The 24,718-nt window shown below is 42.3% G+C and overlaps 2 protein-coding genes across 9 annotated transcripts in view; both read left to right on the forward strand.

Annotated features, from left to right (window-relative positions):
- The window catches only part of s1pr4 (sphingosine-1-phosphate receptor 4), a 12,530-nt gene extending 7,273 nt beyond the window's left edge, over positions 1–5,257 (forward strand). For both annotated transcript variants that reach the window (XM_062959680.1, XM_062959679.1), the window contains exon 2: positions 1,623–5,257. In XM_062959680.1, the coding sequence (XP_062815750.1) occupies positions 2,073–3,278 (1,206 nt within the window). In that variant the 5' untranslated portion in view covers positions 1,623–2,072 and the 3' untranslated portion in view covers positions 3,279–5,257. The remainder of the gene's footprint in view (positions 1–1,622) is intronic.
- Positions 5,258–12,002: 6,745 nt separating this feature from the next.
- ncln (nicalin) overlaps positions 12,003–24,718 on the forward strand; it is a 28,437-nt gene continuing 15,721 nt past the window's right edge. For 2 of the 7 annotated variants that reach the window (XM_062959562.1, XM_062959564.1), the window contains exons 1-5: positions 12,003–12,297; positions 19,393–19,583; positions 19,733–19,877; positions 21,339–21,433; positions 22,339–22,419. In XM_062959562.1, coding sequence (XP_062815632.1) covers positions 12,111–12,297; positions 19,393–19,583; positions 19,733–19,877; positions 21,339–21,433; positions 22,339–22,419 — 699 coding nt within the window. In that variant the 5' untranslated portion in view covers positions 12,003–12,110. The remainder of the gene's footprint in view (positions 12,298–19,392; positions 19,584–19,732; positions 19,878–21,338; positions 21,434–22,338; positions 22,420–24,718) is intronic. The other 5 variants (XM_062959559.1, XM_062959563.1, XM_062959558.1 and 2 more) reach the window with 3 other exon arrangements.

Genomic DNA, 24,718 nt, shown 5'->3' on the forward strand with positions numbered 1-24,718 from the left:
TCTCTTCTAGCAGTGGCTGGTCATATGTGTAAATGTTAATGGGGAAAGCATGCTCCCCGTTCTTCTATTTCCACCATCTGCTACTCTGACCCTGGAACTCAACAAAAAAGCTCCTGTTTTGTAGCAAATTTCCTATGAAGCGGGTGAGATCGTAATGAAAGTGGTGCCAAACTTCAGTAATTTTATAGTGTAGATGCACCCTTATTTTGAGGTCTCATTTATGCCACACAATTATAGTGCTCTGCAGTAATCTATATATATATATAAAAGGGTAATGAAATTTCGGCCTAGGACAAAACAACAAAACTACACATCCCAGAAACACTAAACTAGGCAGCACAACCCCTCATCCATGCCTCTATGTTCATACAACAAAAAGAAAAGAAAAATAAAGTCCTCATTAGAGGGAGAGGAATAATTGTTTTTATCCAATTGCTGCCAGTTAGAAGGCTATGCTCTGCCCACTTGGTCTCCTAGCAACCCACTCAGCCCAGGGGGCAGGCAGAGTTAGGCCTCACTTAGGCCTCTTCCACACTGCCTATCAAATACAGATTATCTGATTTGAACTGGATTATATGGCAGTGTAGACTCAAGGCCCTTCCACACAGCTATATAACCCATTTATAATGGACTTAATGTAAGGTCCATTACCCTTTACCTTAACTGCCACCAGTTCCTCAATACTTTATTTCCCATACCACCATACTTCGCCACAGCAACGCGTGGCCGGGCACAGCTAGTATCCTATAAAATTCTGGTACAGTAGAGTCTCACTTATCCAACATAAACGGGCCGGCAGAATGTTGGATAAGCAAATATGTCAGATAATAAGGAGGGATTAAGGAAAAGCCTATTAAACATCAAAATAGGTTATGATTTTACAAATTAAGCACCAAAACATCATGCTATACAACAAATTTGACAGAAAAAAGTAGTTCAATACGCAGTAATGCTATGTAGTAATTACTGTATTTACGAATTTAGCACCAAAATATCATGATATATTGAAAACATTGACTACAAAAATGCGTTGGATAATCCAGAATGTTGGATAAGCGAGTGTTGGATAAGTGAGACTCTACTGTATATTGTATTACATTATAAGCCGAGGAGGGTTTTTTCAGTCCCAAAAAAGGGCTGAAAAACTAGACTTATACTCGAGTATATTCAGTAGATTATTTTCCTGCCTTCTTTTCCTCCAAAACGGAGTGGGAAGAATATAGGAGGGATGATGTTGTACTCTAGCTCCCATCAGCCTCAATGGTCAGGATGGTGGGAGTTGGAGTCCAGCAACATCAGGTTTGTTTCAGCAGCAGCTTCCACCATTTCGACCCACAAGTTGAGGGTGATGGGAGCTGGAGCTCAACATCCGTTTTCTTCCTTATCAGAGATTTACTACACAGAGATAGTTTCCGACAAAACCATTAAGAAATCAATGTGCCTGAGGTTTTTCGGGTTATGCTCTGATGGCAGAACGGGCGAAACATCATCTAACGGACGGGAGATATGAGCGTTGCTCGGCAAGAACAGGAAACCAACCCTGAACAACAGGAAACAATGACCTTAGATACTCTTCAACAGTTGCCTCTTGTTGACTCACCTCTCTTCTGTCTCTTTCCCAGAACATACAGGTCAACTCTGTTGAAATGCCAGATGGGTCGCCCCTTGTGGACTGTTCCTTCAGGATATTTGTCACATTCACAAAGGACTCTAGTGCTTCTGGGGTGCACCTTTTTTCCTTACAACTTCTGACGATGATGGTGGCCATCCAACACTTGTTCTCTCATCTCCTGATGGTGAATATCCGACGCTCAAAGTGCCAAGAGACCATCTGTTTGGATGGTTTTCTGTAAACACATTGTCGTCCCATTCTTCCGATTCTTCTAACCATATCCATCCCTTTTCTTCTATACTTAATCTTTCTGTTCCTTCGGTACATGATCCTCAAACCATTCCCACGCTGATCCTTGTTTCCTCTACACTGATCCTTCTGGACTTATCCTTTTCGCTCCCTCCGTCTTTACTTATTGGTACCCTTTGATGCTTCATCTGGAGACGTGTTTTTCTGAAAGATGGATGACCAAGAACTCGCACTGTCCTTCTCCTCTCCTTCCACGTTGATCCCGACTTCCATCCCGAGGCCCCACGTCGCCTCTGTCCATGGCCCCGACCGTTGCTACCCCACAAGCAACGTCATTTTGTACCATTACAACCACACAGGGAGGATGAACAACCGGCAGCCCCAGGAGGACAAAATGAATGCTCTCAAGATGGTCATCATCGCCTCCAGCTGCCTCATCATCCTGGAGAACCTCCTCGTGCTGCTGGCCATCGTCCGGAAAATGCGAGCCCGTCGGTGGGTTTATTCTTGTCTGGCGAGTATCACCTTCAGCGACCTACTGACTGGGATCGCCTATTTGGTGAACCTTTGTTTGTCTGGGAGCCGGACTTTCCAGCTGACGCCCACTTTGTGGTTCCTTCGCGAGGGGGTCCTCTTTGTGGCCCTGGCCGCCTCCACCTTCAGCCTGTTGGTGACCGCTGTGGAGCGCTATAGCGCCATGGTGAGGCCCATCGCCGAGAATGCGGCCAGCAAAACCGTCCGCTTGCGGAGCCTCATCATCTTCTGCTGGACCTTGGCGGTCCTCATCGGCTTGCTCCCCTTGCTGGGTTGGAATTGCCTTTGCCACATGAGCGGCTGCTCCACCTTGCTGCCCCTTTACGCCAAGAGCTACATCCTCTTTGCGGTGATCATCTTCTGCGTGGTTTTGGTGGGTGTCGTAGGGCTCTACGCCTCAATTTACTGCTGGGTCCAGAGGAGCACCACGCAGGTCGTCTCGAGCAACGGGCGCAAGCGGTCTCTGCGGTTGCTGAAGACAGTGGTGGTGATCCTCCTCGCCTTCCTCGTGTGTTGGATCCCTCTCTTCATCCTCCTTTTGATTGACTACGCCTGGGCCAACGAGACCTGGCAGCTCCACAAGGTCTTTGGCTGGATCTTGACCTTGGCGGTCATCAACTCCTTCATCAACCCCGTCATCTACTCTTTGGGAAGCAAGGAGGTGAGGAAAGCAGTCACGGACCTCCTCTGCTGTTGCTGCGTTCGGGCTGGATGGCGCTCGTCGGTCACTACGGATGTACCCACGAACTCCTCCACGGCCACAGAGAACTCGCTGAAGATGCGGGAGAGTTTCCGGGGTCGCCTGCCTCACGTCAGGAGAGGCCGAGAACTTCTTTCCAGTAATTCAAGCATGATGAGTGCCGTGGTGTCAGATGATGCTTGAACTAGATCTAGGCCAGTGGTTCCCAAACTTATTTGGCCTGCTGCCCCCTTTCCAGAAAAAATATTGGGGTTGTTGGCCATGCCTCACAACCTCTGAGGATGCCTGCCATAGATGTGGGCGAAACATTCGGAGAGAATACTTCTGGAACATGGCCACCCAGCCCGAAAGACATACAACAACCCTGTGATCCCGGCCATGAAAGCCTTCAACAACAGAAAAAATATTACTCAGCGCCCCCTGGAAAGGGGGCGTGGCTTAGAGGGGTGGGCGTGGCTCCTGCTCAAGAGGGCGGGGTGGAGCCTTTCCTAGTCCAAGATGCAGGGCTGTGAGGGGGAGGTGGGCGGGGCTACAAATGGGCGGCCAGGACTGGGATGGACTGAGTTACGAGCTCTGAGACAGGGCTGAGCTTCTATCCCTGTCCTGCGGTGCCTGCCAGGACACAGGGGGCGGGGCCTCTTACCAAGTGCCTGACAGGGCTGAGCCTCTATACCCCGCTCCCATGTTCTAACAAGCGCCTCAGGGGAGGTATACAGAGGCTCAGCCCTGTCTCAGACTCTTGGAAGGAGGCCCCGCCCCAACCCCTAGCCCTGCCCTTTAGTCCTAAAAGGCCTCTCAGGAGAGGTATAGAGGCTCAGCCCTGTCTCAGGCTCTTGGAAGGAGGCCCCGCCCCCTTCCCTAGCTCCGCCCTGTGTGTCCCAACAAGCGCCTCAGGAGAGGTATAGATTCTCAGCCCCGTCTCGGGCTCTTGGGAAGAAGCCACGCCCACTCCTCTAACTCCGCCCCCTGTGTCCTAACAGGCGCCTCAGGGGCTCAGCCCTGTCTCCGGCACTTGGGAAGAAGCCACACCCCTCCCCTGGCCCCACCCCCGTGTCCTAATAGGTGCCATCACCGCCCCCCTGGATCACTGCAGCACCCACTAGGGGGTGGTAGCGCCCACTTTGGGAATCACTGATCTTCTCCACCCTTTTCATGGCCTTTGGGCCATGCCACTGAAGGGACAAATGAAGGATTGTTTGGGGTATGAGGGGAACCATAAATATGTTATTGGGATAAAGCTGTGGTTCTCAACCTGTGGGTCCCAGGTGTTTTGGCCTCCAACTCCCAGAAATCCCGGCCAGTTTACCATCAGAAAACACATATTAATTCACAGTGCTCTCCGGAGGTAGGTGAACTACATCTCCCCTAAATCACTGTCAATTCCTCCCAAATCCCTCCAGTATTTTCTGTTGGTCATGGGGGTCCTGTGTGGGAAGTTTGGCCCAATTCTATTGCCGGTGCGGTTCAAGGGTCTCTTTGATTGTAGGTGAACAATAAATCCCAGCAACTACAACTCCCAAATGTCAAGATTTATTTTCCCCAAACTCCACCAATATTCAAATTTAGGCATATTGAGTATTCGTACCAAGTTTGGTCCAGATCCAGATGTTTGGAGTCCGCAGCGCTGTCTGGATATAGGTTGTGATGGTTTGCAAAGATACTATATGTGTGTTAACTGGAAAATCAAATGCATGACGCCAATTGGCTGAGTTTGCAAGGACCTGGGAATTGGTTTTGTAACCGTTGCTATCCTGCTGCTGGAGAACAGGTTTGAACAGGTTTCTCTCTCAGTGTGTGAGTCTATTACTAGCTGGAAAGAAGATGGTTCTGTACTCAGAGAGGCCTGACTATTTCTGAGGCCTTGTTGCCTGCTGATCTTCACTGAAGCAAATTTATGGACTAAGAAAAGACTGCTTATGACTGCTGATTTATGTAAGCAAACAGAGGGACTATTGTAAATACCATTGTTCACAACTTCTGAGGATGCCTGCCGTAGATGTGGGCGAAACGTCAGGGGAGAATACTTCTGAAACATGGCCATACAGCCCGAAAACATACAACCACCCTGTGATTCCCTGCCATGAAAGCCTTCAACAACATTTATCATTGTTCTGTTGATACCTTGGATCTAATAAAAGTTCCTGTGTTATTTGTTCTGCAAAGCTGAGTGGTGCATTGTTCTGCAGGGTGACTCTGGGCACACGGGCACACATAAGAGCGTCTATCTATCATCCACAATCTACAATACGCAACATAGATGAACTACAACTCCCAAACTCAAGGTCAATGCCCACCAAACTCTTCCAGTATTTTCTGTTGATCGTGGGAGTTCTGTGTGCCAAGCTTGTAGGTGAACTATGAAACCCAGCAACTACAACTCCCAATGACAAAATCAATCCCCGCTCAACCCTACCAGTATTCTAATTTGGGCGTATCGGGTATTTGTGTCAAATTTGATCCAGTGAATGACAATACACCCTGCATATCAGATATTTACATTACGATTCATAACAGTAGCAAAATGACAGTTATGAAGTGGCAACAAAAATAATGTTATGGTTGGGGGTCACCACAACATGAGGAGCTGGATTAAGGGGTCGAGGCATTAGGAAGGTTGGTAAATAGACAGAAAGGCTAAGCCAGGGGTCCCCAAACTAAGGCCCATGGGCCGGATGTGGTCCTCCAAGGTCATTTACCTGGCCCCTGTCCTAAACTTTAGACTTAGTGTTGACCTAAGTCTACCTGGTCTTTGGAGGTCTCTTTGCTTACCTATGGCCTTATGAGATTGTCTAGATGGTCTATGAAGGTATCTTTGCTTAGCTACAGCCTTGAGACCATCTAGATGGGTTTTGGAGGTCACTTTCCTTACCCATGGTCGTATGAGACAGTCTAGATAGCCTTTGAGGGTCACTTTCCTTACCTATCATCTTATGAAACCATCTAGATAATCTTTGATGGTCTCTTTCCTTACCTATGGTCTTATGAAACCATCTAGATGGTCTTTGAGGGTCCCTTTCCTTACCCATGGTCCTATGAGACAGTCTAGATGGCCTTTGAGGGTCCCTTTCCTTACCTATGATCTTATGAAACCATCTAGATCAGGGGTCCCCAAACTTTTTAAACAGGGGGCCAGTCCACGGTCCCTCAGACTGTTGGAGGGCCGGGCTAGAGTTTTTTTTTTAAAAAACTATGAACAAATTCCTATGCACTCTGTACATGCCTCATTTTGAAGTAAAAAAACAAACAAAATGGGAACAAATACAGCCTTGATGATGATGATGATAATAATAATAATAACAACAAAGAGGGTTGGAAGAGAGCCCTTGGGCCACTGAGTCCAGCCCCCTTCTGCCTTTGTGCACAAAAGCACAAGCAAAGCACACCTGACAGATGGCCTCCCAGCCTCAATGATAATAATAATAATAATAATAATAATAATAATAATAATAATAATAAAGAGGGTTGGAAGAGATCCCCTTGGGCCATTGAATCTAACCCCCTTCTGCCTTTGTGCACAAAAGCACAAGCAAAGCACACCTGACAGATGGCCACCCAGCCTCAATTTTAATAATAATAATAATAATAATAATAATAATAATAATAATAATAATAATGGTTGTAAGAGAAGAAGAGACCCCTTGGGCCATTTAACCCAACCCCCTTCTGCCCTTGTGCTCTGGGGGCCAGATAAATGGCTTCGATGGGCCGCATCCGGCCCCCGGGCCTTAGTTTGAGGACCCCTGGCTTAGATGATGGCTTCCGTTTCTCTGAGGAGGGAGTCGCTTACTACCAAAACCTGTTTCCTTTGAGGATTGACAGGGTCCCTTTTGTGCAAGATAGTGTGTAGGTCCCCTGAAAAGTGTTCCTGTTGAAGCGAATTGTGTAGGTGTAAAGTGTTGTCCTCTTCCTCCTAATCACAACTGCACAATCCTTAATACCACATCAGTGTGAAACCACAGAGCTCAATATAGTCACAGCTCTAGGATAAAAAGCTAGTGCTCTCCTTTATGGAAAGAAAAAGCAGTTTTTTAAAAAGAAGAAGCAGAAGAAGTCAATTCTGTATCTGTGTTTGGTTCAGTTTTTTATATATATACTAGCTGTGCCCGGCCACGCATTGCTGTGGCGTTTTCTGGTGGTGTTGGTGAGAAATTGTTGAGGTAGTGGTGGTATTGAATGTCTGTTGTATGGTTGTCTTTATGTTTAGTATGCACACTGAAGTGGATTATATGGCAGTGTGGAGTCAAGATAATCCAGTTCAAAGCAGATAATATAAGATTCTAAATGGGTTATATAGCTGTGTGGAAGGGCCTTGAGTCTACACTGCCATATAATCCAGTTAAAATCTGATAATCTGTGGAAGAGGCCTAAGTGAGGCCTAACTGTGCCTGTCCCCTGGGCTGAGGAGGTTGCTAGGAGACCAAGTGGGCGGAGCTTAGCCTTCAAACTGGCAGCAATTGGATAAAAAGTATTATTCCTCTCCCTGTAATTAGGACTTTATTTTTCTTTTCTTTTTGTTGTATCAACCTAGAGCCGTGAATGATGGGTTGTGTTGTCAAATTTCAAGGTTGGGGGGCCTGTAGTTTTGTTGTTTTGTCCGCTGCCCTGATGCCATCACTCTTTTATATATATAGATTTGTGTTTTTATCTATGTAACTTATTGTATATATTTTATGTTCATATGGTTTTTGCACCCTGCCTTGAGCCACCAGGAGAGGTAATAAATAAAACATTATTATTATTAGACAATGCATACTCATATGATGATACCTTTTATAACATTGTACTGCTGATGGGCTTCAACTCCCATCAGCTCCAGATCTGGCTGGGCTGCCAGTCAAGGCTTTCCTCCTAACCAGCCAGACCTTGTTGTTCTTGGGGTATAATTCCCACCATTAGCCTTGTTGTTGGGGTATAACTCCAGACTGCCTAGTTAAGGGGTAAGATGTTGGGAGATGTAGTCTGGCGAGTACACTGACCTGTCTGATAGATTAGGAGGAGAGGAACGCTTTCGGTTGTGGAAAGCTGGAGAAAAGAGCTACAATGCTACAACGATCTAATTGAAAAGGTTTTATTAGGTGAGCTTTTTTTCGTTTACTTTACCTAGGAGATGTGTTGTAGTTGTTGTGAACTACAGTGAAAGGTTTGCAACTCAGTAGAGAGATAATAGTGGGTTAGAAATATAATAATAGTAATAATAATAATAATAATAGGCACATAACAACAACAAATATAAAGATGTATGTATTTGGGGGAATTGAAATAAATACAATAATTCTAGAATCATAACCTGTTATGCGTTCATACAGTTTTTAAAATGGCATTTTTGAACATTATATAATTATTACATGTTAAGGATGTTTGCATCTTGTATGTTTTAAGACAGTTAATGAAGCTGCAAATTGTTATGATTTGTAGTGTTAGCTGCTCTGGGAGAGAAAATGTGGGATGTAAATAATAATAATAATAATAATAATAATAATAATAATAATAATAATAATAATAATACATTTAAGCATTGAGTCCCTATATTGAGGGGAAGGTGGGATGACAATAATAATGCAAACAGTGTAAGCAATGAGTCCCTATACTGGGGGAGGCAGGATGATGACAATACCATTAACATTAATTATTATTATTATTATTTTAAAAGCACTGAGTCCCTATATTGGGGGAAGGTGAGTAATAATAATAATAATAATAATAATAATAATAATAATAATAATAATGAAGCATCTAGTCCCTATATTGGAGGGAAGATGGGATAATGATAATAATGATAGGGCCGGGCTTTGGCGCAGGCTGGTGAGCAGCCAGCTGCAATAAATCACTCTGACCAAGAGGTCATGAGTTCGAAGCCAGCCTGTGACGGGGTGAGCACCCGACAATTAAAAATAAAAAAATAGCCCCTGCTCGTTGCTGACTTAACAACCCGAAAGATAGTTGCATCTATCAAGTAGGAAATTGAGGTACCACTTATAAGTGGGGAGGCTAATTTAACTAATTTACGACTCCATAAAAATCGTCCAGCCGCCATTGGAATGAGGAAGTGCTGTCGCAGTGGATGATGAAGCAACTGCTCCCCCTGTGGCCAGAATCGAACATCCCCTCAGGAGAAGGTTAGGGTCTCTGGCCTCTGCATCTGTCTCTGTCTTTGTTCTATGTGTATATGGCATTGAATGTTTGCCTTATATGTATATGCAATATGATTTGCCCGGAGTCCCCTTTGGGGTGAGAAGGGCAGAATATAAATACTGTAAATCAGGGGTCCTCAAACTTTTAAAGCAGACTGTTGAGGGGCCGGATTATCATTTGAAAAAAAAAACCCGAACAAATTCCTATGCACATATCTTATTTGTAGTGCAAAACAACAACAATAACAATGAAAGACCAATACAATATTTGAAAATGAAAATAATTTTAACCAACATAAACCTATCAGGATTTCAATAGGAAATGTGGGCCTGCTTCTGGCCAATGAGATAGTCAAGTTAATTAGGGTTGTTGTTGTTGTTGTATGCCTTCAAGTCATTTCAAACTTTGAGCGAGCCTAAGTTCAAAATTATTTATTTATTCATTTACTACATTTATTTACTTTACTTTATTTACTACATTTATATCCCACCCTTCTCACCCCAAAAGGGAACTCAGAGCAGCTGTATGTACATACAATATATTATATTATTAGCATAGCACAATATTAGCATTATATATTACTATATTGAACTATACCACTATACTGTAATATTATATGTAATATATAACATATAATTAATATTATTATATGGTATTATTATTAGTATTGTATAAAATGATAATATTATTATCAATATCATATGTATATACAATATATTATATTATTAAAACTGATATAAAAATATTATATATAAATGAGGGTGGGGGCCAGGTAAATGACCTTGGAGGGCCGCATCCGGCCCCCGGGCCTTAGTTTGGGGACCCCTGATCTAGATAATCTTTGAGGGTCCCTTTCCATACCTATTGTCTTATGAGACAGTCTAGATGGTCTTTGATGGTCTCTTTCCTTACCTATGGTCTTATGAAACCATCTAGATGGTCTTTGAGGGTCCCTTTCCTTACCTATGGTCCTAGGAGACCGTCTGGGGGTCTTTGAGGGTCCCTTTCCTTACCTATGGTCTTATGAGACAGTCTAGATCAGTGATGGCCAACCTATGACATGCGTGTCAGCACTGACACGCCTAGCCATTTTTGCTGACACGCTGCCGCATGTAGATTGATTGGATGACTAATGTCTTTTGTGACCAAATTTGGTGTGATTTGGTCCAGTGGTTTTGTTGTTTACTCCATGAGAATTATGCACATTACATTTATATATATATATTTCAATCATTGTATTATTATTGTAGTATATTATTATATTATTATTATATTATTATTGTATTATTCATTATTCATGACTACATTGAAACTACAATAGAGAGAAATCAGTGTGGAAACTGCAAGAGGTACCATAGATTGTTGTACATGGAAATAATGGTAGTAAATAGTTTTTGATTTATTCAATACAGTTATATATTAAAATTATATATTTTTGTTATTTAAACTATACATATTGCGAAATTATGGTTTTTTTCTCGATGTGACACACCACCCAAGTCATGCTAGGTTTTTTGGTGAATTTTGCAACCACTAGAAGTCAGTACAGTATACGCTTTGGGTTTCATATACGGTAGAGACTTGCTTATCCAACGTAAATAGGCCAGCAGAACGTTGGATAAGCGAATATGTTGGATAATAAGGAGAGATTAAGGAAAAGCCTATTACACATCAAATTAGGTTATGATTTTACAAATTAAGCACCAAAACGTCATGTTAACATCATGTTATACAACAAATTTGACAGAAAAAGTAGTTCAATACGCAGTAATGCTACATAGCAATTACTGTATTTACAAATTTCGCACCAAAATATCACGATGTATTGAAAACATTGACTACAAAAACGTGTTGGATATTCCAGAACGTTGGATAAGCAAGTGTTGGATAAGTGAGACTCTACTGTATATATATTACAGTATGTACACACATTTTAATACCTTTAATTATTTATTTAATACATTTATATGCCGCCCTTATCACCCTGAAGGGTACTCAGAGCGGCTTACAAATTAAATTTACATACAATATTATATTATTAGCATAGCACAATACTGGCAATAAATTACTATATTGTACTATATCAATATATTGTAATATTATTATTAATATTACATGTAATATAATATATAATCAACATTATTCTACTGTATTATTATAATAATTAACATTATTATATTGTATTATTATTACAAATTACATTTACATACAATTTTATATTATTAGCATAGAACAATACTGGCAATAAATTACTATATTGTACTATATCAATATATTGCAATATTATTATTAATATTACATGTAATATAATATATAATTAACATTATTATATTGTATTATAATTACAAATTAAATTTATATACAATTACATATAGTAATAATAAATTACTATATTGTACTATATCAATATATTGTAATATTATTAATATTACATGTAATATATAATATATAATTCATACTATTACATTGTATTATTAGTATTATATTGTATTACAAAATAATATTATTAATATTATATGTATATACAATGTATTATATACAAATATACCTTTGTCCCGTTTGAATTGTTTTGTGTCCTGTCTGGAGTCCCTACGTGAAGAGAAAATATAAATAAATAGAAATTCCTTGAGAAGTCACGACGGGAAAAAATCACCTCAGCGAATGTGAAACTGAAACTAAGCCCGCGCGCATGCGTGTCGAGGGAAAAAAAAGGCCAATTCGCGTCGCTTCTCGCGAGATGACGCAGCATGAGTGAGAGGGAGCTGTCGAAGGCGGCGCGAGACTCAAGACGCACACGGAGGCCTGAAGTCTCGCGAGACGAGAACCCGAGCCTCCTGAGGCGATTCGTGCTGAAGGGAAAAAGACTCGACGCCCGCCGCCGTGATGTTGGAGGAGGCCGGCGAAGAAGTGCTGGGCTCGGTGCTGCTGAAGGCCTCCTGCCTGCCGCTCAGCTTCCTCCTGGTGCTGCCCGCCGTCCTGCTGCTCCTGCTGGGGCCTCCGCCGGCCTCGGCCGCCCACGAGTTCACCGTCTACCGCATGCAGCAGTACGAGCTGGGCGGGCAGGCCTACGGTGAGCAAGGCGGGCCTTCGGGGAGTAGGCCTCACCCGTGGGAAAACAGGGAGGGAGGGTTGGGAGGGACCCAAAGGCCATTCGATCCCTCCCCACAGATGACCATGCAGTCCAACCCCCTTCTGTCATCAAGGAACGCTCCATCCAATCTCTCCCTACAGATGACCATCCATTCCAACCCCCTTTCATTAAGAAAGGCACCATCCAATCCCTCCTGACAGATAGACATCCCGTCCAACCCCTTCTGTCATCAAGGAAGGCTCCATTCAATCCCTCTTGACAGATAAACATCCATTTCAACCCCTTCTGCCATCAAGGAAGGCACCATCCAATCCCTCTCGAAAGATGTCCACCCAATCCAACCCCCTTCTGCCATCCAATCCCTTCCCACAGATAAACATCCAGTCCAACCCCTTCTGTCATCAAGGAAGGCACCATCCAATCCCTCCTGACAGATGTCCACCCAGTCCAACCCCTTCTGTCATCAAAGAAAGCACCATCCAATCCCTCTCCACAGATGACCATCCAGTTTAACCCCTTCTGCCAAGTGATAAGAGATAAATGATGTGTAGGTATGAATGTTTGTATTAAATGTGCAATATCCTCACAACATGAAATATAAGATTATATATATATATATACACCCCTTATGCCATTAAGGAAGGCACCATCCAATCCCTCTTGACAGATGGACATCCAGTCCAGCTCTCTTCTGCTGTTAAAGAAGGCTCCATTTAATCCCTCTTGACAGATGACCATCCAGTTCAACTCTTCTGTCATCAAGGAAGGCTCCATCCAATCCCTCCTGACAGATGTCCACCCAATCCAACGCCTTTCTGCCATCCAATCCCTTTCCACAGATAAACATCCAGTCCAGTTCCTTCTATCATCAAGGAAAGCTCCATCCAGTCTCTCCCGACAGATGACCATCCAGTCCAACCCCCTTCTGTCAACAAGGAAGGTTCCATCCAATCCCTTCCCACAGATAAACATCCAGTCCAACCCCTTCTGTCATCAATCTCTCCCGACAGATCCAGTTCAACTCTCCTCTGTCATCAAGGAAGGCACCATCCAATCCCTCTTGACAGATAGACATTCAGTTTAACCCCTTCTGTCATCAAGGAAGACACCATCCAATCCCTCCCGACAGATAGACATTCACTTCAACCCCTTCTGCCTCAGGGTTCACCCCCTTTTTAAGGTTCTCCCCCATGATCTTATAGCGCTTTAACTTCCACCATGTTTACAAGTCTTAGTGCACTTTTGCCCAGTTCATTTGTATGATTCTACTGCTGTATTTTAACTTGTGTTTCATTAATGGTTGTCATTTTATTTATGTCTTTTTAATTTTCATTTGCGTGTTGTTCGGTACTTGATGTTATTGTACTTTCGTTCTGTATTTGTAAGCCGCCCCGAGTCCCCACGGGGAGATGGAGGCAGGGTACAAATTTAAAATGATTATATTATTATTATTCTGTCATCAAGGAAGGCACTATCCAATACCTCCCCACAGATGGACATCCAGTCCTACCCCCTTCTGTCATCAGGGAAGGCACGATCCACTCCCTCCTTACAGATAGGCATCCAGTTCAAACCCTTTCTTCCATTAAGGGAGGTGCCGTTTATTCCCTCCCGACAGATGGACATCCAGTCCAAAACCTTTCTGCCATTAAGGAAGACACCATCCAATCCCTCCCCACAGATGGCCATCAATCCATAAACTTTATTCCATTGGTCAGACCATACCTGGAATCACACTGAGTCCAATTCTGGGCAATTGAAGGGAGAAATTGACCAGCTGGAATGTGTCCGTTGAAGGGTGACTAAAATTATCAAGGGTCTGGAGAACAAGCCCTGTGAGGAGCGGCTTAAAGAGCTTGGCATGTTTATCCTGCAGGAGAGAAGGCTGAGAGGAGACATGATAAGGGCCACAGATCAAGATGTGAGGGGAAGTCGTAGGGAGGAGGGAAGGACACAATGAAGCAATGGCTTCAAACGACAGGAAAGGAGATTCAATCTGAACATTAGGAAGAACTTCCTGACTGTGAGAGCTGTTCAGCAGTGGAACTCTCTGCCCTGGATTGTGTTGGAGGCTCCTTCTTTAGAGACTTTTAAGTAGAGGCTGGATGGCCGTCTGTCGGGGATGCTTTGAATGCAATTTTCCTGCTTTTTGGCAGAATGGGGTTGGACTGGATGGCCCACTAGGTCTCTTCCAACTCTATGATTCTAATAATAATAATAATAATAATAATACTACTACTTTATTTTTATACCCCGCCTCCATCTCCCCGAAGAGACTTGGGGCGGCTTACATGGGGCCAAGCCTGGATAAAACAGCAAACAACATACAATAACAACAAAAATTACAGACAAAAGGTAAATTACCATTCTAAACATAATAAAAAATATATATGTATAAAAGACAAACACTATAAAAACATGGATTTGGCACCCAAGTAGATAAAATAAAATCAACTGGGTAAAGTGCAGTGAGTGAAAATTGTAAACAAGGTAGATATTTAAGTGCCATCCAATCCAACCCCCAACTGCTATTAAGGAAGGCACCATCCAATCCTCCTTGACAGATGATCTTCCAGTCCACCTCTTTCTGCCATTAAGGAAGACACCATCCAAGCCCTCCCCAGAGATGGCCAACCAAACTCCATTTTACATCTTTCGAACAGCTCTTACTGTTAGGATGGTTGTCTGCAAACTTTCGCTGGGATTTCCAAAAAAGATACCTCATTATATACATTGTGAATATTTCCAAAAAATGGAAAGGTTTCATGGCAAGGGATCCTCAACCTGTAGCTTTTGCTGGGAAGAGCAAGGAGTTTATTTCCGAGTGCGTTAGAGCTTTACTGTCATTAGGTATTCTCTGAGGGAGAAGCGATAATGATGTATTGTTTGCTCCCATCTCATGGAGATTAACAGCCTTTAATTATGAGTTGTGCAACGGAGACATCGTATTAGAATAATATGGGTGAGAGTGCGCCGTTGCGCTCTGTAATAGCACTAATGGGCGGTTTATGCGCCGTCAGAGGAAAGTGATTTCGTAATAATGATGTGCCAATCTCTCTCTCACACTTCTTGTGAGTGTGAGAAAGAGATAGAGAATTTATAATATTATTATTATTATATTATTATTATTAATATAAAGTTGCTGTGAGTTTTCCGAACTGTATGGCTATGCTCCAGAAGCATTCTCTCGTGACATTTCACCCACATCTATGGCAAGCATCCTCAGAGGTTGTGAGGTCTGTTGGAAGCGAGGCAAGTGGGGTTTATATATCTGTGGAATGTCCAGGGTGGTCTGTTGGAGGCAAGTGTGAATGTTGCCATTAGCCACCTTGATTATCATTGAATTGCCTTGCAGCTTCTAAGCCTGGCTAATCCCTGCCTGGGGGAATCCTTTGTTGGGAAGTGTTACCTGGCCCTGATTGTTTCCTGTTTGGAATTCTCCCATTTTCTGTGTGTTTCTTTATTTACTGTCCTGATTTGAGAAGTCTGTGCTTGGTCTTTGGAGATTGCAGCTGTTCTCTGAGGCCCTGCTGAAGGGGATTAGGAGGGGCGGCTTGCGACCTTTGGCGACAGGCAAGATTTATGGTTTTATGGTCGATGAGGATTGGTTGATTGGTTTCTCTGGCACAGTCATGGTCTCAGACTAGCAGCACATTTTTAGGATCCCAGGCAGAGGATTCTCTGGACTCTAACCTGGTGCTTTAGTAATATACTCGTAAAAAGCCAGTTAAGCAACAGAAATAAGCAAAAAGAGCCTTTCTTCACTCTTTCAGTTGGGTGGCCAAAGAGACAATGTGGACAATGTCAACAAAAATAAGGAAACCATCAAAATGGAAAAAATCTGCCTACCAGTACAGTAGAGTCTCACTTATCCAACACTCGCTTATCCAACGTTCTGGATTATCCAACACATTTTTGTAGTCAATGTTTTCAATACATTGTGATTTTTGGTGCTAAATTCGTAAATACAGTAATTACTACATAGCATTACTGTGTATTGAACTACTTTTTCTGTCAAATTGGTTGCATAACATGATGTTTTGGTGCTTAATTTGTAAAATCATAACCTAATTTGATGTTTAATAGGCTTTTCCTTAAGCTCTCCTTATTATCCAACATATTCGCTTATTCAACGTTCTGCTGGCCCGTTTACGTCGGATAAGCGAGACTCTACTGTATTTAAAAAAAACTCTAAAATCAAGACAGTAAATAAAGAACACCACTCAGAAAACAGAGGAATTCCAGACATGAAACAATCCGGGCCAGCGAACACCTAAGAATTCCCCCAGACAGGAAGCAGCCAGGCTTTGAAGCTGCAAGGCCATTCAGTGCTAATCAAGTTGGCCAATTGCAACATTTGCATTTGCCTCAAGCAGAGAAGAGTTTTTTCTTCCACCCTGGACATCTTTCCACAGGGATATAACTCCACTTGCCTAGTTTCCAACACACCTCACAACCTCTGAGGATGCCTGCCATAGATGTTGGTGAAACGTCAGGAGAGAGTGCTTCTGGGACATGACCATACAGCCCGGAAAAGTCACAGCAACCCATTTATATTACTATATATACTCAAGTATAAGCCGACCCAAATATAAGCCAAGGACCCTAATTTTACCACAAAAAAAAAAAAACTGGGAAAACATTGACGCCAGTATAAGCCGAGAGTGGTAAATTTCAGAAATAAAAACAGATACCAATAAAATTACATTAATTGAGGCATCGGTAGGTTAAATGTTTTGGAATATTTACATAAAGCTCAAATTTAACATAAGATTATCCAACTCTGATTAAATCATTCTCATCTTCAGTGTGAATGTGCTTATGTATCCTTTTAATAATAATAGAGTAAAATAATACATGTAGTAATAATAATAATAATAATAAATAATACAGGAAAATAATACATGTAGTAATAAATAGAGTAAAATAATAAATATAATAATACAGTAGAATCTCACTTATCCAAGCTAAATGGGCCGGCAGAACCTTGGATAAGCGAATATCTTGGATAATAAGGAGGGATAAAGGAAAAGTCTATTAAACATCAAATTAGGTTATGATTTTACAAATTAAGCACCAAAACATCATGTTATACAACAAATTTGACAGAAAAAGTAGTAATATTGTGTTGTAATTACTGTATTTACAAATTTAGCACCAAAATATCACGATGTATTGAAAACATTGACTACAAAAATGTGTTGGATAATCCAGAACCTTGGATAAGCGAGTCTTGGATAAGTAAGACTCTACTGTATAAACTCATAATAGGTTGTTGGTAGGGTCTCTGACTGTGAAGACATATTCTGGAACTGCATGGTCTTTCACAATGAAGGCCTGCTGAAATAGAAAAGGTCTTGGCTCTTTGAAAGTCTTAAACTCAGGCTTATAGAGGCAGTGTCTGTCTTAATCACTTCTCTTTGGAACCAGGTTTCTAGTAAACATGAGATTTGTATCAGCCTATCGCAGTGGCTCCCAAACTTATTTGGCCTACTGCCCCCTTTCCAGAAAAAATGTGACTCAGCGCCCCCTGGAAAGGGGTGTGTGGCTTAGAGGGGTGGGCGTGGCTCCTGCTCAAGAGGGCGGGGCTGAGCCTCTCCCCTAGTCCAAGATGCAGGGCTGGGAGGGAAAGTGGGCGGGGCCACAAATGGGAGGCCAGGACTGGGATGGGCGGAGTTATGAGCTCTGTGGCAGGGCTGAGCTTCTATCCCTGTCCTGCAGCGCCTGCCAGGACACAGGAGGCGGGGCTAGAGGAGGGGGCAGGGCCTCTTCCGAAGTGCCTGACGGAGCTGAACCTCTATACCTCGCCCCCGTGTTCTAACAAGCGCCTCAGGGGAGGTATACAGAGGCTCAGCCCTGTCTCTGGCTCTTGGGAAGAGGCCCCACCCCTAGCCCCACCCTTTAGTCCTATAAGGCCTCTCGGGAGAAGTATAGAGGCTCAGCCCTATCTCTGGCTCTTGAAAGGAGGCCCTGCCTCGTTCCCTAGCTCCGCCCTGTGTCCCAACAAGAGCCTCAGGAGAGGTATAGAAGATTCTCAGTGTTGTGACTCAGCCGCAGTATAGCCAGAGTCAGGATGAAGAAGGGGATTCTGGGTTTCAGATACAAGAGCCAGAAGATGATGGCATGGGAATGCAGGCTGAATCAGAGGCTGGAGAATTGCAGTTTGAGCAGAATAAACTGTTGACCCCAGAAGCCATAGATAACAGCCAGGATGACATTCCCATGGGAATTAATGAGCAAGAGAGCTCCCAAGTCCCGGTTCAGGTGTGAGATAACGAAGACTTTGAATTATCTAGGGTGGACCGTCTGTTATGGAGAGGTTCTCAGGTCCGTAGGAGTGAGAGGCTAGCGGGAAAGAAAGAGGCCAGTTCTGGGAAAAGAAATGCCTTTCTCAGGTGCTTTTAAAAGTGTGCGTTTGCAGATAGCTCGTTGTCAAAGCAAATTCTCGCTTCATCTGTGTGGATGTTCTTGTTACATGCTTAGGAAAAGTTTTCCTTGATCTTTGTACCTTTGGGCCTTGTTTTTGGGATCTCCTGACCACTGCCTTTGCCTTATGGATTATTAGACTGCTATGGTTTATGGACTAATGGATTTTCATGACTTATGAACTATTTGGATTCCTATTGACTCTTTTACTGCAACTTTGAAAAACCTTTCAACTGCCTGCTTTGATTTATATATTTGCTTTTGCTCAATAAAACTTCAAAAGACTGTCTTCTGTGTTTGAGTGTATAGCAAGGTGAACTATTCTGAAGTGCAACACTCAGCCCTGTCTCAGGCTCTTGGAAAGAAGCCACGCCCACCTCTCTAGCTGCGCCCCTTGTGTGTCCTAACAGGTGCCTCAGGTGCTCAGCCCTGTCTCCGGCACTTGGGAAGAGGCCCCGCCCCTCCTCTGGCCCCGCCCCATGTCCTAATAGGTCCCATCACCTTCCCCCTGGATCGTTCCAGCGCCCAATGGCCTATTGTAAGCTCAAGACTAGACCCAATTTGTTTTTGCAGAGCAGAGGGAGACCTCCCTATCTATGTATCCAGAATGCCGACACGGTGTCTAACTCTGCTGATCCCTCTTGGCAGGCACCCGGAACGCTGTGCTGAACACCGAGGCGCGCACCGTGGAGGCGGATGTGCTGAGTCGCCGCTGCGTGATGATGCGGCTGAAGGACTTCTCCTATGAGCAGTACCAGAAGGCCCTGCGCCAGTCGGCGGGCGCGGTGGTCATCATCCTGCCGCAGAACATGCTGTCGGTGCCTCAGGATGTCATCCGGGTAAGTTATGGATATGATGCTGGACTTTGAAATGTCCCTTAACTTCTTCCCCAGTCCCCATGGTGGATAATGAAAAGCTGTTGTTCCATAACATCTGTGGACCCCAAATTCTTGGCAACTTTCAGTTTGTCTCTTCCTCCCCGTCTTAGCAATTCATGGAGATTGAGCCGGAAATGCTGGCCATGGAAACCATTGTGCCGGTCTACTTTGCCGAGGAAGACAAGGAGCTCCTCTCCATCTACGAACAAACGCAGGCGGCTTCTGCGTCACAAGGCTCAGCTTCAGCTGCCGAAGGTAGGTCTTTTTTCTGAAATACATGGATGCCTACCAAGATGGGTTTTGTGTGTTAAAATAAATAAAAAAATCCTCTTACTGACATATATGATCAGAGTAAGTGGAGCGCCTCAAGATTTAAATACTTATATACTCTAGTATAAGCCTAGTTTTTCAGCCCTTTTTAAGACTGAAAAAGCTCCCCTCGGCTTAGGTGAGGGTCCTGGTTGGCTCATATTTGGGTCAGCTTGTACTCGAGAATATATGGTGCATTTTTTTTTCTATTATTATTGGTATTATTACATTTACTATTTTTCTCTATTATTGATGCTACTTTTACATTTATTTTACTTTATTTTTTATTATGATTATCAATACATTTATTATTTCACTCTGATCTTATTATTTTTATTACATTTATCATTTTACTCTATTTATTATTACTTGTATTATTTTGCTGTTATTATTACTTGTATTATTTTGGTGTATTTATTATTATTATTACATGTATTATTTTACTCTATTACTCTAAATTATAAGCACATTTACTTTGAAGAAGATATAATAATCATTGGATCAGAGTTGGACAGTCTTATCTTAAATTTGAGCTTTATGTAAATATTCAGAAACATTTAACCTACTGAAGCCTCAATTAATGTAATTTTTTGGTATCTATTTTTATTTCTGAAATTTCCCACCCTCGGCTTATACTGGAGTCAATGTTTTCCCAGTTTTTTTGTGGTAAAATTAGGTGCCTCGGCTTATATTCGGGTCAATAGGTACCGCTCCGATGGGAAGGTAACAGCGCTCCATGCAGTCATGCCGGCCACATGACCTTGGAGGTGTCTACGGACAACGCCGGCTCTTCGGCTTAGAAATGGATATGAGCACCAACCCCCAGAGTCAGACATGACTGGACGTAACGTCAGGGGGAAACCTTTACCTTTTAATAATAAATAGAGTAGAATAATAAATATAATAATAATAATAATAAGATCAGAGTGAAATAATAAATGTATTATTAATAATAATAAAAATAGAATAAAATAAATGTCATAGTAGCAACAATAATAGAGTACAATAATAAATGTGATAATAATAGAGAAAAATAATAAATGTAATAATACCAATAATAATAGAGAAAAATAATAAATATACCATATATACTTGAGTATAAGCCAACCTGAATATACACCAGGACCCTCACCTGAGTATAAGCTGGGGAGGGTTTTTTCAGTCCTAAAAAAGGGCTGAAAAACAAGGCTTATACTCGAGTATATACAGTACTTTATCTCCTTTGGATAAAGTCACGTACACCATGGAGAAAGGGGCATCCAAATGTGGTACGAGAAAAACATGTGAAATTGTTAATTCTCCAACATTATGATCTTTTATTCAAACAAATGGTTTGTGGGTGAGTGGTATGAGAATTTAGCTTGGCGAAATGGTCTGTGTGTATTCCTCTCCCCATTCTCCTTCTAGTTCTGTTGCACACCGCGACCGCCAATGGCTTCCAGATGGTGACCAGTGGGGCGCAGAGCAAAGCAGTCAGCGACTGGCTCATCACAAGTGTGGAGGTGAGCTGAAAAGCCCTTCCGGACAGAGCAGGCTACTCAAGATTCTGTTCTTGAGGCCAAAGGCTCCTGAAAGATACCTATCCAACTTTAATTAGGGCTGTTCTGTCACACCTCAGGATAGATTCTTGCTAAAGACACCAGGCTGCACACAGAACGTAATCTTTTGTAGCTTATTAAAAATTAAGAGAAGATAGTTCATAAACGGTAAAAGTTCAGTTCCAAAATATAGTTACAAAAACCAGACTGTAAGCATCAAATCCATAGAACCATAGGCATGAAACAAGGTCCTTTCAAAAGAAGCCAAAGTCCCAGCAACGAGAATACATCCAGGCTACAAGAAAATGCAGGAAAGCAGACTTGGTTCTTGATTCAAGCGAGGAAATTGCTTTGACAAAGATCTCCCTCTCAGCAGGCTGTTTTAATAGCATGACATGAAGACATTTCTTTGCCCTTTGACCTCCCTCTTATTTGCTATTTGGAGGCTTCTCGCAACCCCCGAAATTCCAACCGATAGGATCTAGGATCGAGAGAAGCGGCCTCATCATCAAGGCCACTGAGCTCGTTAGTGTTATCAGGCTGAGGCTGAGAGCTGCACTCCCTTTCTGCCTCTTGCACCTGAAAACCATCATCAGAAACAACGACATCATTTCTTCCCATGGGAAAAAGCTCCCTGCTCTTCATCTCCTGCAGCAGGAACACTCTGCACCTGAATCCCATAATTACCATCAGAATCATCTTGGAACTCATCCTGAACCTGAATCCCATTATTATGCACTTGCAACCCAGAATCCTCATCAGAGTCACACAAAGGCAAAGGCTGAGTCACAATATGTTCTCCATTTGCAGTGGAGAAAAAGATATTTTTCAATGTAAGATGCAGGGTTTTGTTTCCTTCTCCTTCCTAGGGACGGCTGACCGGCCTGGGAGGAGAGGACTTGCCTACCATTGTGATCGTTGCTCACTACGATTCTTTCGGAGTTGCTCCGGTAAGTTACAGGGACTTGGGACTGTTACAAGTCACCCTGATCTAACTAAAATGAATTGTATTTGATGGTTGATTGATATTGTTAACTCTTATAATACCTCTGTTTTATATTGTGTTTTGTTTTTATTTTGTTATATTGTGAATTGTTTGTATGTTGTTTGTATCTGATTATGTGGTTCGGGCTCTGCCCCATGTAAGCCGCCCCGAGTCCCCTTGGGGAAATGGTGGCGGGGAGGGCTGTGACTGTGTCTTCTCGCCTGACAGAAGGAGGTTGGACTGGATGTCCATCTTAGTATTATTATTATGATTATATGATTATATCATTATTATTATTATTATTATTATTATTATTATTATTATTATTATTGGATGGCTTTCTGTTGGGAGGGCTTAGACTGTGTCTTCTCGCCTGACAGAAGGAGGTTGGACTGGATGTCCATCTTAGTATTATTATTATGATTATATTATATTATTATTATTATTATTATTATCGGATGGCTCTCTGTTGGGAGGGCTTTGACTGTGTCTTCTCGCCTGACAGAAGGAGGTTGGACTGGATGTCCATCTTAGTATTATTATTATGATTATATTATTATATTATTATTATTATTATTATTATTATTGGATGGCTCTCTGTTGGGAGGGCTTTGATTGTGTCTTCTCTCCTGACAGAAGGAGGCTGGACTGGATGCCCATCTTAGTTTTATTATTATTTTATTGTATGACACAGAAAACAAGATACATATGCTGGATTTTGTTTCACAAAATCACAAGTCATTATTGTTGTTGTTGTTATTATTGGATGGTTTTCTGTTGGGAGGGCTTTGATTGTGTCTTGCCTGACAGAAGGAGGTTGGACTGGATGCCCATCTTGGTATTATTATTATTATTATTATTATTATTATATTATTATTATTATGACACAGCAAACAAGATAGACATGCTGGATTTCGTATCACAAAATCACAAGTCGAACACTTCCCAAGTGTCTAGGGCTGTGTGATGTATATTCGAATGAAGCGTGCAGATCCCAGTCGGGTGGCCTTTTGCAGTTGGCAGATCCTGATTTTGTCAATGTCTGTTGTTTCTAAATGCTGGCTGAGATCTTTTGACACGGCACCCAGTGTGCCCATCACCACTGGGACCACCTGCACTGGTTTCTGCCAGAGTCTTTGCAGTTCAATCTTGAGGTCCTGATAGCGGCTGAGTTTTTCCTGTTGTTTTTCGTCAATGCGACTGTCACCTGGGATGGCGACATCAATTATCCAAACCGTTTTCTTTTCCACAACTGTGATGTCTGGTGTGTTGTGTTCCAGAACTTTGTCAGTCTGGATTCGGAAGTCCCACAGTATCTTTGCGTGCTCATTTTCCAATACTTTTGCAGGTTTGTGATCCCACCAGTTCTTTACTGCAGGGAGGTGGTACTTCAGGCATAAGTTCCAATGGATCATTTGGGCCACATAGTTGTGCCTCTGTTTGTAGTCTGTCTGTGCAATTTTCTTACAACATTATTATTATTATTATTATTATTATTATTATTATTAAAATGGATGGCACGCTTTTGGGTTATATATCCTTAGTTTTTCGTATTCTGTGGCAGATTGCTTCCGATTCCTTCTCTCCGGTTGCAATCTTTATTTTAACTTCGATTCCGTTTTCCATTGTTGCATAATATAAATAAATAAAAGATTTGTGGCTGGCGTGTAGTGGGCATTTTGACGTCCTGTTGACTGTTTGTTTGATGCACGGAATGACATTGCAGGAGTTGCAATGTTTCTCATTTCCTCTCCTCCATTTCTCCCTGGCTGTTGGGTTAGCTTGGAGGCTGTCTCGCTTACTATAGGCCTTCATTGCAAAAGCATCATGAACTTGGACAATCTATATACTGTATATACTCGAGTATAAGCCGATCCAAATATAAGCTGAGGCACCTAATTTTACCACAAAAAACTGGGAAAACTTATTGACTCGAGTATAAGCCGAGGGTGGGAAATGCAGCAGCTAAGGGTAAATTTCAAAATAAAAATAGATACCAATAAAATTTCATTAATCGAGGCATCAATAGGTTAAATGTTTTTGAATATTTACCATATTTCAAAGAAAAACAATAAACTAGCTCTATAAGTGGAAAAGTAGGGGCAACAAAAACAATATGGTATCAACAATAACCTTATAATAATCATCATCATAATAAAAACTTCATTTGGATCCCACTCTATCTCCCCATGGGAACTCAGGCCAGCTGCCAGCATAGTAACAGGTAAACATTCAATGCCTATATAAACAATGCAGAGCTAGAT

This window comes from Anolis carolinensis, unplaced genomic scaffold (genome assembly GCF_035594765.1).
Source record: "Anolis carolinensis isolate JA03-04 unplaced genomic scaffold, rAnoCar3.1.pri scaffold_7, whole genome shotgun sequence".
NCBI lineage: Eukaryota > Metazoa > Chordata > Lepidosauria > Squamata > Dactyloidae > Anolis > Anolis carolinensis.